At 38.1% G+C, this 12,311-nt stretch overlaps 1 protein-coding gene and 1 long non-coding RNA gene across 2 annotated transcripts; one reads left to right on the top strand and one right to left on the bottom strand.

Annotated features, from left to right (window-relative positions):
* The first annotated feature begins 1,245 nt into the window (after positions 1-1,245).
* Positions 1,246-3,411, top strand: foxi3a (forkhead box I3a). The gene is made up of 2 exons (XM_027149377.2): positions 1,246-2,261; positions 2,478-3,411. Exons 1-2 carry the CDS (start codon positions 1,709-1,711, stop codon positions 3,026-3,028), a joined length of 1,104 nt encoding a protein of 367 aa, XP_027005178.1. The 5' UTR covers positions 1,246-1,708; the 3' UTR covers positions 3,029-3,411.
* Positions 3,412-3,571: 160 nt separating this feature from the next.
* LOC125139812 lies at positions 3,572-10,280 on the bottom strand. Its single transcript, XR_007138936.1, has 3 exons — positions 7,547-10,280; positions 7,102-7,188; positions 3,572-4,341 (listed from the first exon to the last, which is right to left on the bottom strand). It is a non-coding gene; the product is annotated as an uncharacterized LOC125139812 (long non-coding RNA).
* Between the last annotated feature and the right edge of the window lie 2,031 nt (positions 10,281-12,311).

Here is a 12,311-nt window from a genome sequence, read left to right on the forward strand (position 1 = left end):
GTCATCAGGGATTGGGAGCACAAAGGGATTCAGTTACGAGTGATTTGTTAAACATGTCAGCCTAATAAAATGACAATGCTATAATACGATTTGCTAGAGCTAGAGGTAGGATAGAACTTTTGCTGTGGGCTATGTAAATATCCCATAGGCCTTGAATTCACCTGTAATTGAGAGGCTACAGATGATAGGACAAGACAGTGTTCGTTTTGACTATGGCTGACGTTCGACTTGGGATATATTATGCAAATGTTTTAAAAACGTAAAAAAAAAAAAAAAAATTCTGGAAATCATCCTAACTTATTATTATGATGCGACAGTCATGTTATGTGTGAGTCAGTAATTGACACGTTTATATTTATTCGTCGCCTCTAGTGGAGCAGCGTGCAGGTGCGCTCTGATGCCACGCGCTTCTCCATGAGCAGGTGAATGAAACGCGCGCGCTCAGCTGGGGTGGGAGTGTGTGTGTGTGTGGGGGGGGGGGGGGGGGGGTGTTTGCTGCACTCAGGTACGGAGAGTTCCAGTAGTGTGTGTGTGTGTGTGTGTGTGTGTGTGTGTGTGTGTGTGTGTGTGTGTGTGTGTGTGTGTGTGTGTGTGTGTGTGTGAGTGTGTGTGTGCATGTGTGTGTGTGCATGTGTGTATATATGTGTGTGTGTGTGCGTGTGTGTGTATGTGAGTGTTGCTTTGGAGGGTTTTTCTTGGTGGGGACCAAATGTCTCCGCAAGAATAAAAATGTTTGAAATGTTTGACCTTGTGTGGACATTTATCTTTATGTGGAGAGTTCCAGTGGTGTGTGTGTGTGTGTTTTGTTTTGGAGGGTTGTGTTTTTATATCTTGGTGGGGACCAAATGTCTCCGCAAGGATAGGAATATTTTACATTTTGAAATGTCTGACCTTGTGTGGACATTTATCTGGTCAAGAAAAGAGTTTCAAATTTTTTAAAACTTCAAAGGGTTGAAATATTCCTTTTTAGTTATTTTAGTATTTTTAGTTTTTGTTTTGTAAATAAAAAGGTTGAGGTTATGGGTTTAGTTTCTTTTTGTATTGTTTTGTCTTGTTTTAAACAAAAACTGCAGCTTTTACTTAAAAGTAAGATCTTAAAAGATTTCTTGTTTTTTATTTTGTTTGTTTAATTTTATTTTAGTGTTATACATACATACATGTGTGTGTGTGTGTGTGTGTGTGTGTGTGTGTGTGTGTGTGTGTGTGTGTGTGTGTGTGTGTGTGTGTAATGTATCAATCGCTCCTATAATTTATACATTATGTCCTTATTATTAATAAGTAGTGATGAATGTAGGTTAATAACAATAGTGCCTTTAAATGTGTTTCTTGGAGACACTGAATTCATCTTTGTATCTTGAGATCTTGAATAAGGTTGAGTAAAGCAACAATTTTACAGCAATTTTACAGCAATTCAACAACTTTAATTCAAGGCAATTTCCAAGAACATGTTTCCAAGCTTTACTTCTCAAAAGGTGTTTTCCACCCCGCCTCTAATTCCATCAAAAACAAATTAGGCGTGATGTGTCCATGGAACAGCCAATCAGATTAGAGAGGGTGTGACCAAAGAGGTATAAATATTCCAGGTGATACAGGTAGCAGGTTATGGTGCACCTGACCAACCCACTTGAGCTGGACATACAGTGGGACAAAGAAGACTGAATTACTCCAACACCTTGTTTTCATCTCCAACTGGAAAACTAGGGTGAGCATGACATCATTTGTGCCACAAGCCCTGTCACCCCAATTCCACACAATGGGTCAGGAATCTCAAGAGTACAGCCTGTACAACGACAACTTCTACAGCTCTCCACCTCTGCCGAGCCCACAACAGACTTTGCCATCTGCCAGTGACATGGTGGACTATGCCACCCCTTCCACCAACCCTTATCTGTGGTTCAGTAGCCCTGGGCTGAATGCTGCAGCCAACCTCGGAGGAGGGCCGCAGCCCTACGGGATGCATAGACCCTATCTTGGTGCGGGAGGAATGGGGGGTGCTGAAGGGGGTTTCAGCTGGTTTTCTTTGCCTTCTCAAGAAGACCTGATGAAACTTGTGAGACCACCATATTCTTACTCAGCTTTGATTGCCATGGCTATAAACGGTGCCCCAAATCGCAGGCTCACACTCAGTCAAATCTATCAGTATGTAGCTGACAACTTCCCCTTCTACAACAAGAGCAAAGCCGGCTGGCAGAACTCAATTCGTCACAATCTTTCACTCAACGACTGTTTCATGAAGATGCCAAGGGATGATGATGATCCAGGTAAGACTTTATTTTCCCTTATTTTATATATATATAAATATAAATAAATATATACATACATACATACATATATATATATATATATATATATATATATATATATATATATATATATATATATATATATATATATATATATATATATATCATATTAAAATCTTGAAAATTAAGTAATGTTTATGGAAGTAATGCAATTTATATTATATTTGCATGCAGGAAAAGGCAACTACTGGACTCTTGATCCAAATTGTGAGAAAATGTTTGACAATGGTAACTTCCGTCGCAAGAGAAAGAGAAAATCAGATACCCTGCCTGAAGAAGAGGGGAAAGGCTACACAGAAACAGACTCTACTGCATCCAGTCCAAAAGACCAGAACAACACTAGCCATGAATCCGAAAGAGGACCATCTCCGGTTTCATCAGGCATAGCCCCCTGCCTTAATGGCTTCTTGTCTCAGATGAATGAAATGGTCTCAGGTTCAAGCAGCATGCGAGAGGGTGCTCTGCTCCCATCTATGCCCCTGGGTGTGTCTTTAGACACTCAAAGGGTCTCCCCAGCTGGGGGTTTCGGCTCCTATTCACCACGTGCTACAGTACCACAGTGGGAGACGCAGATTCCTCCCTCGCATCAAACAAGCATCTCTTCCTCGCCTGCTCATTACACAGGCAGCTACAGTGACTCAATTCTTAGTCAGTTCAGTAGCAATCTCTACCCAAGCCTGGACTCTGCTGGCATGGTGTATCCACGGGATGGCACCGACGTGTAAGTAAAAGAGGAATCAAAGTGTGTTTTCCACCCGGCACTTGACAAGTCAGTTGGCTAAAACAGTTACCTAAATCCCCACAGTTTTATCTGAGTCAGCAGATCCAGCACTAAGAGACGAGCTCTCCCCTTCCCCCTATTGACTTCGTTGTGTGAACACTCACACACTCGGCTCTCATCCCTAACTGTGTCTCGTTTCAGATTAGGACTAAGTATTTTTAATGTGATAATGATGTTTTCTTTGTAAAATACTTCCAGTGTATGAACCATTCACTGCATTGACTGTAATGTATTTGGGTGTTGTTGTTTTTTTTTTTAATATTTTGTTAATGTGATATATGTTTGTGTATATGTATCTGTGCAGAAATAAAGGCAAAATGAAACTGACATTTTTTGTATAAGTAGTTTATATCACACAAATCAAGAATTATACACAAGAGTATACACATTACAAAACCTTTCTTTACAAAACTTTTCTTTTCTGCGATATTTCAGTCATTTCAATGATGTGAAATCTAATCATAAAAAACCCCATGCGCTGGGAAAAAATGCAAATAAAAATTAATTAAGCTTTAATGTCTTTGCTGGTAGCAGACAGAAGGTATTTGTTATTTTAGTCACTGATCCACATGACGGGTGTGGGGGTGTGTCAGGGGGATAGCCAAAGGATCCGTTGAACAACAAACTCTAAAAAAAAGGGGGGAAAAGACAGGTTTGACAGCAGGAAAAAAAAGATAAATGATGAAAAACTTGTTCCTCTGGGTTTCAAGGTGCAGTCGCCCCAATTACAACTTTTAGATGAAAAGAAGAAAACTCAACAAAAAAAACTATACAAACTTTTCCCATCTAAAATGTCTAGTCCAGTGACAACCGTGCAAGTAAACAGAGTTCATTCTGTTAATATCTGCTTAATAATCAATATCTGCTTAAAGGTGTGATTGAAATGATATAGTTCATCTCAGACAATTAAACAAAGATGATTTTTAATTAATTTTGATTAGAATATCAATAAGATCAAGCCAGTAATTTTGCCAGTAATAATTAGAGGGGATTCCATGTCACCTAAAACAAACAAGGAACTGAAAGAAACGTTTTGTACGTTTTGCTCATGATGCCCAATTATTAAAAATAACAATTACAACAAAAGGCTCTTTGTGTTTAGAATATGGATTTGCCAATGGTGAAAAACTCCCAAAGAGAAAATCCATTTGGAAATGCTGATGTCATCAATTGGCTAATTTTCCTTAGCCTTGGAGTCAGCATTCAAACTCTTTCCCTCTGGCAAGGCAGGCCACAGCAGCCACACAGCTTTCCTTCCTAAAAACAAGGATATTAAAATAAAGGACACTTTGCTACTACACACACACCACATCCGTGTTAAACTATAGTTCATTTTAAAAGACAAAAGATCACAGTTTCGACATAATTTTAGTGTTCATGGGATAGTTAATGTTTTGTAGTCTTATCCCCTAAAGCTCCATCTTAAAAGCCCAAACATACAAATAATGTAAAATATACACTCTTTAGACCAAAAGATTAGATTTCAGTTGTCTTTCTGGGGAAAGATTTTAATTCCAAAAATAACTTGGTGTTTCTCTATCAGAACAGATTCCAAGTCTAACACTTATAGAAAACTAAAATCCCTTATATAGCCAATGTCTATCATAGGAACTTTAAGGGACCCCTAAAACCCATTTTTAATGACTGTAAATAAATCTATTTATTTTGAAAAAATAATAAAAATGCAACTTTTCATTTTCAAACCATCAGAAATGACCCTAATACACATCTTACATTTAATAATTGTTCATAACTATTGCATCTTGAATTAAAATGTTATAGCTTTGTAATTCTAAACTGAAATACTTAATTTCTACAATTTCATGAATGAAAATGTAGTTCTGTTTTAGTAGCTTTAGCAATTTTTAGTAGTGAGTTTTAGTAGCAAAATAGAGTAATGATGCACTAACTAATGATAAACTAATTTTTGGTTCACAAAAAGAACAGTTTTACAGTAGTTTCTCTAAAAAATATTTTACTCATTATTCAGTTTTTTTCTCATCACAGTAAACTCCAAAATTCACATCAACGATCCCGTCATGAAGTGACAAGAGGAACATTTGTGGTGCAACGAAACCTTTCTGGCTCTGACAAAACACCTAATGATTCATCAATCTAAAGATCCATTAGGAACAGATTCTGGCGTTACTTTAAAGCATGTCACTTTAAAATGTATATAGGGCAGTGCAAATGAAGCTATATACCTACATGGAAGTCTTGCCATTCGGATCAGTAATGCCAGACAAGGTAATAATGACCTTTGTATGTTAGTCTGAATGCCCTATTTACAGTACATTTATATAAAGTTTAACTCATTTGGCTAATTAAGTCACACAGTGGTCCAGTATGTAAATGACATGATCAGTTGTGTTCTGATTGGCAGATAAAGGTGGGATATGCTGTAGTCTTCGACCTCCTGCTTTTGGCACTTCTGCTGTATACATTCCTGACCTCCTTCCTCCATGTATTGTTTATTTCCAAAACAGAGTCATCTACTATCTGCACACAATAAAATTCTCTCCATTTAGCACTTATCTTTCTTATCTAAATGATTGGATCTAAGCTACACAGAAAGTGTGCCTGATATTTACTGTAGTCTGCCTGCCTGCCTGCCTGCCTGCCTTCTTGCCTGCCTGCCTGCCTGCGTGATTTAGATCAGCACCCGACTGTTCTTTACGTCCTCGTCTCAGTGTGATGAGTCAGTTGCTTTCTGTTTGATTGATAAATCTTCTGACAATGATGAATTTAACTTCATCAAGTAAAAAACTTTTTTTAACATTAAACCAAAGAAATGCAAAAAATTAACCAATGAAATGCAATTCACCAAAGAAATGCAAAAATATCTATAAAAAATTATACTAAATGCATTTTTCAGTCTTTTATTTTTTTGTACAGAATTGCAGAGCACTAAAGAAGCTACACAATTGTAATTATATATATAATTGATAGCAGCGGCATGGGCTAGTCATACGCAGAGCCACACACAGCTACAGCTACAGTTGTCTTTTGAGCATTGCCCAACCCAATCCTTTCACCACACGCTCCCACTTTTATCTTTATTGATACAACAACTTTAATCCTGTCTGAACCAGCAGTAGTGGGTTCCTCTAATTGGGACATGTGAATTGCAACAAGCTGCCTCTAGTCCAACAACAGCGTAAGTGTGCTTGGTATTTACTGACACATGCCACATCAAGAGGCCAGCGTTGTTTGTAAACACAGGTCACGATGGGGGGTAGAGATAGTAAGTTCGATTAAAGATGCCCTGCAGCTCCATCAAGTGCAGGTGTGGGGAAAAACTGGTTGCATCAAAAAGAGCAGATGTTCACGGGGGAACTCAGGACCTAATACAGAAAATGCCGGCAGGGAGCTCCAAAAGGGGCAAAGCCTCCTCAGGATTCGGTTATGAACAGTTCCATCTCATAACTGCCAAACATGTGTTGTTTGCATATAGATTAACAATTGGTACATGTTGCTGCAGAGTAATAAATCTGATTTAGTTTTCCTGTTTATTCATTGGTAAAACAAATGTATCAGGAATGTTTCCTATGTTCCCATCCGATTTCATACAAAACTTACTAAGGCAAAATGGTCTACTCAGCAAAAGACAAAAGCACACAGCTACACACATATTTATATGCTTTAATCACTCACTGATCTATAGAACTAATGCTCCTAAATTACTAAACCAATATGCTAAAATGAAATAAAATTTGATTAATATTTATAATTTTTATACTGCTTAAAAAAATCAAATGTCTGTGGATTTATCTTTTCACATATAATTTTTTTGTGGTTGTTTCACTTTTTAACATGATTTGTTTATTTTTCACATCAAAGTGCATTACATTTTGTTTTCTACTTTTCATATTGGCACGATGTTGCCTGAATTTCAGGGCGTAACGTGGTGAAATGCAATTAACAAAAAAATCATTCCCAGTCATTATGTGAAATCATGCACGCTTTCACAGTAACATCATTAAGAACTTTCATGTTCAGATAATTCCATTTTCGTACCGTTTATCCTACACACGGTCACAGGACATGTGGCGTTTATCCCAGGAAACACAGAGCATGAGATGGGTGACAACACATGTCTTTAAACTGGGGAGGAAACCGGATTACACAGAGTTAACCTTAGCACACAGGTACAGTAGAAAGGTGAGAGGTAAGAATTGAACCCAAAACCATAGAGCTGCCAGGCAACCACTTATCCACCATGCCCCCTTACAACAAAAAAAATGTAAAAATGGAATTTTAAAAAAATAATATGTAATTAATTAATGTATATGAATCTAATTTAGTTTAATTTGTTCTTTACTAATACTGTACTTCTTATTACATTAGCTAGTAATGACTAATTGATTGCCCAATAATAAATAAATCTGTAAATTTAAACTTTATATAAATAAAAAAAATGTAAAGACCAATGTACAGTTAGGATGTTTAATGTGATACTCACCTGAGCATGATGTCTGTACTGTGATGCACAGGCTTGTCATATCACTGTACTGTTCAAGTAGCAGCTCATATGCATTGTTTACGATCCATTGCACTGCTATAAATTCAAATGGCCAAATATAAATAAAATACAAATGATGTTAAATTAATAAATATCTATACTTATCTACATATCAATCATAGTGTGTGTATAGATAGATATATGGATAGATAGAGATTCTTGAACCAACAGATATAACACTAACAAGTTCAATAGTTCAATAGTAGGTGAAAGTTGAACAGTAAGGTGTATTAGGTATCGACTTTTGGGTATCTCCCCTGTTATAGTTCTCCTGCCCCAGCCTGCCCTTCTTTAGCTCCCTACACAGCGACCCCTATAACTCATCTCCCTGCCCGTATCTTATGTTTCCAGTCCCACGGGTTTGCCTTGAGATGTCAGAGTAAACAAATACACATAAACATACACTTCAGAACATCACCATGGTCACAGTACCATGAAACCCCAGGTTCCATGAATTCTGTCGCCTGGAAAGAAGCAACGGATTTAAGTAGCAGGTAAAAAAAAAAAACTACTGACAGCTCAGAGATAATGCTGATATTCTCAGTGATGCTTGCACTGGGTCAGATAAATTGTAACTGTCTAGATTGTTCAACTGTCTGAGATCCACAAGATTAGAGTGGTGTGTTGAAATAAAATTTGTTCTTTATGACTGATTGTAATTCTGATCGCAAACATGAAGTGGTATTTTTTTTTGAGTGATAATTTATACCATCATACATTTGTTTCAAACCTTTTGGAAGTGTGCGTGTGTATGTGTGCATATGTGTGTAATTATGTTGTGGTTACAAGGCATAAGAATTCAAGAAAATACAAGGGGTTTAATGTTCTCTATGAACTTTTAAGACAAACAATAATTCAGCCTGCACATGTGGAGATGCGGTAGGAATAAGGCTTTGAATGAGTGCCCAAAATTAAAAAGCCAGCAAAGGTAACAGAGAGTGTTGTTTGAAAGCTGATAAAATAGACATGAAAGTGTGTCAAACTGCATTATAACACTGGCTTCCAGACACACATTTACATATGCTGATGACACATTCAGTTCAGATCACACCGACTATGCTGGGCCATGGTCTTCAGTTAAAGCCTGCAGCTGTGTGGAGCGGGGGGGGGGGGGGGGGACTGCTGCTTACTGCGAAGAAAACCAAAAAGCCAGTTTCCATCATCACTGGACAGAAAGTCTTGAAAGTCCTAGACACTTTCACATTGCACCTGCGTGACCTTTTTGGCCTGGTGGCCAACTGCCTTTAAGTTGACTTTCAAATTTTGAATAACTGGCTTTCATATTTATAGGAATCTATTTAAAGATTAACATATGTGTTGACGTGTTATTCTGTTATTCATGTTAAGGCAAATTATTGATTCTTTTTGTATAACTTTTTGTATAACTAATCGGTGGGGTTTGTAATTTTTAGATTAGTTAAAATAAAAAAATTAAAATGATCCAGAAATGATTTGAATGCTGAAAAACGTAACCTGAGAATCAGAATATAAGCAGATGATTGACTTCAGTTCCACATTAGTATTAGCGTAATGCGAACTGAAATGTCAGAATTACTTTGACTGAACATTTAAAGATAATGATTAGCAAGGTGACAAAGGGAAAAAAGATGCTTGTGTCAAATGGTTGCTTGACACCAGTAGTTTATCAGTTATCAGAAGCTTACTCTCCGTTAGAACAACAATAGATGGCTGTGCTGATCTCCGATGGTGAGTGTACTGTTTCAGTGCACTCAAGTGTAGACCTGAGCTGACAGGAGTTTATGATCTGCAAAGCTGTCAAAGTCATGGAACAAGCCCCCACAAGCCTCCAGTGAAAGGAGAACACGTTGCCCCAAGGCTGTCCTGCAGACTCTCACATAACTTGACACACACATATACGCTCACACACACACCATTTAAATGTCAGTGTTATGCAAATAAAGGTCAACCAGTAGTTCGTCTAAGTTTGACACCAACTTTTACATTTACGTACTCAACTGCCAGAACTGTTGCCTTCCCACAGAAAATCCTTATCATGATTTACAAACCTTTCTTTACCCTCGGCGGCAATCAACAGCGCAAAAGCTATTCAGAAATTGTTCCGTTGACTGGAGGAAACGCAAAACTACATCTGTCCATCCTGTCCCTTCTGAGTGACAGAGTGTTTGCTGGCAGTGAGAAGACTCTGTTTCAAAATACGATTCAAATCAATAAATCTCTTTCTACACCTGCTTCATCACCTGCACCTGGCTGCTACATGCAATGCACAAGGCTGCACCAGATAAGGAGGAAAAAGTGAATTGCGCACCACAAGAACAAGCGTGGGGAATTTAGAATTAGTTCATTCATGTTTTTGAGGGTAATGTACTAAATAAACTTTTTTTTTGCATGATTATTTCCCTTTAATCAGAACCCCTTTCACTCTTTAAATCTGGTGGACTGCTGATGAAGTGATGAGTACAAATTTGGAGCCAAGGGAGTGGTAGGCGGTGAGGGTGTCACAACGGCGCGTGCTAATGCCAGCGAGACGAGGACAGGCGGCAGGTGCTCTGTTGACACAATAAACAGCACAAGGACAGTGCCAAACTCTAAATAAGACATCCCAACTTCCAAGAAGTGCTGTAGCCAAGCCTGGGTGCAGAAGAGGAAGTGTAATTACACACACACAACATCAACTGCATGATTCGTGTGCTTTGCCTGCATCCTCCGTTCTTTTCCGTCTTACACAACCAGCCTGGTACGTTAAGCGGGTCAACAGAAGAATGGAAAAAAGAGAAAGGAAAATATGAAGAGATATGAAGTAGCTATAAAAAAGGAGAGAGAGAGAGAGAGAGAGAGAGAGAGAGAGAGAGAGAGAGAGAGAGAGAGAGAGAGAGAGAGAGAGAGAGAGAGAGCTTGGGGTTGTGAAAGAGTATAGTGCCTTGTAACTCTGAGCTTGTTATGTTTTGAACACTGGGGCTTGTCATACATGATCAACCATGTGGAAGGTCTACTATTTACAACGTGAGAGAGAGGGCAGTTACAGAATTTGCACAGAGCCTTAAAAATTATAACCAAACAACACAGAAGACCGAATAAACATCATAAGAACATACCTTTTACATGCTTTCCTCCAAAAAAGATTTACACCTCATATAGGAATTGATGTTAGCTTGTTAAGATGAAGGAAGTTTTGTGCTCAAGGGCACAAAAGTGTCTCAATGGCAGTTCTGGGCTTGAACCCATGCATCAGTGAAAAACCTTAACCAGATACAGCTTTCACTTACTAGTGAGCTGAAATCCCTCAGAACAGTTTAGCAAAATACTGACGGCAAAAATCAGTTAATGAAATATCTGTACACATTTATAAGCATCTAAAATCTGAAGGCATTATCTTTAACCATTTACAGGTGCTGGTCATATAATTAGAATAACATCAAAAACTTGATTTATTTCATTAATTCCATTCAAAATGTGAAACACACAGACTGATATATTTAAAATTTTTATTTCTTTTAATTTTGATTATTATAACTGACAACTAAGGAAAATCCTAAATTCAGTATCTGGGAAAATTAGAATATTACTTAAGACCAATACAAAGAAAGGATTTTTAGAAATCTGGGCCAACTGAAAAGTATGAGCATGTGCAGCACTCAATACTTAGTTGGGGCTCCTTTTGCCTGAATTACTGCAGCAATGCGGCATGGCATGGATTCCATCAGTCTGTGGCACTGCTCAGGTGTTTTGAGAGCCCAGGTTGCTGTTGGAAAATGAAGTCCTGTTGGAAAATGAAATCTGCATCTCCATAAAGTTGGTCAGCAGCAGGAAGCATGAAGTGAACAGATGGCGTCAGAAGCATATCGCCTGGGCTAAAGACAAAAAGGACTGAACTGCTGCTGAGTGGTCCAAAGTTATGTTCTCTGATGAATGTCAATTTTGCATTTCCTTTGGAAATCAGGGTCCCAGAGTCTGGAGGAAGTGAGGAGAGGCACACAAACCATGTTGCTTGAGGTCCAGTGTAAAGTTTTCACAGTCAGTGATGGTTTAGGGTGCCATGTCATCTGCTGGTGTTGGTACACTGTGTTTTCTGAGGTCCAAGGTCAACGCAGCCGTATACCAGGACGTTTTAGAGCACTTCATGCTTCCTGCTGCTGACCAACTTTACGAAGATGCAGATTTCATTTTTCCAACAGGACTTGGCACCTGCACACAGTGCCAAAGCTACCAGTACCTGGTTTAAGGACCATGGTATCCCTGTTCTTAATTGGCCAGCAAACTCACCTGACCTTAATCCCATAGAAATTCTATGGTGATTGTGAAGAGGGAAATGCAATATGCCAGACCCATCAATGCCGTAGAGCTGACGGCCACTATCAGAGCAACCTGGGCTCTCATAACACCTGAGCAGGCAAAAGGAGCCCCAACTAAGTATTGAGTGCTGTACGTGCTCAAAATTTTTCATCTTCATACTTTACAGTTGGCCCAGATTTCTAAAAATCCTTTATTTGTATTTGTCTTAAGTAATATTCTAATTGTCCGAGATACTGAATTTGGGATTTTCCTTAGTTGTCAATTATAATCATCAAAATAAAATAAATAAATAAAAATAAACATTTGAAATACATCAGTCTGTGTCTAAAGAATGAATATAATATACAAGTTTCACTTTTGAATGGAATTAGTGAAATAAAGCAACTTTTTGATGATATTCTAATTATATGACCTGCAAATTGTGTAAGGTTAA

This window comes from Tachysurus fulvidraco, chromosome 21 (assembly GCF_022655615.1).
Source record: "Tachysurus fulvidraco isolate hzauxx_2018 chromosome 21, HZAU_PFXX_2.0, whole genome shotgun sequence".
NCBI lineage: Eukaryota > Metazoa > Chordata > Actinopteri > Siluriformes > Bagridae > Tachysurus > Tachysurus fulvidraco.

Coding starts and splice junctions, on each gene's coding strand:
- foxi3a (XM_027149377.2), top strand. CDS start 1,709: ATGACATCATTTGTGCCACAAGCCCTGTCACCCCAATTCCACACAATG. Junction 2,262..2,477: donor AAGGGATGATGATGATCCAG/GTAAGACTTTAT, acceptor ATTTGCATGCAG/GAAAAGGCAACTACTGGACT.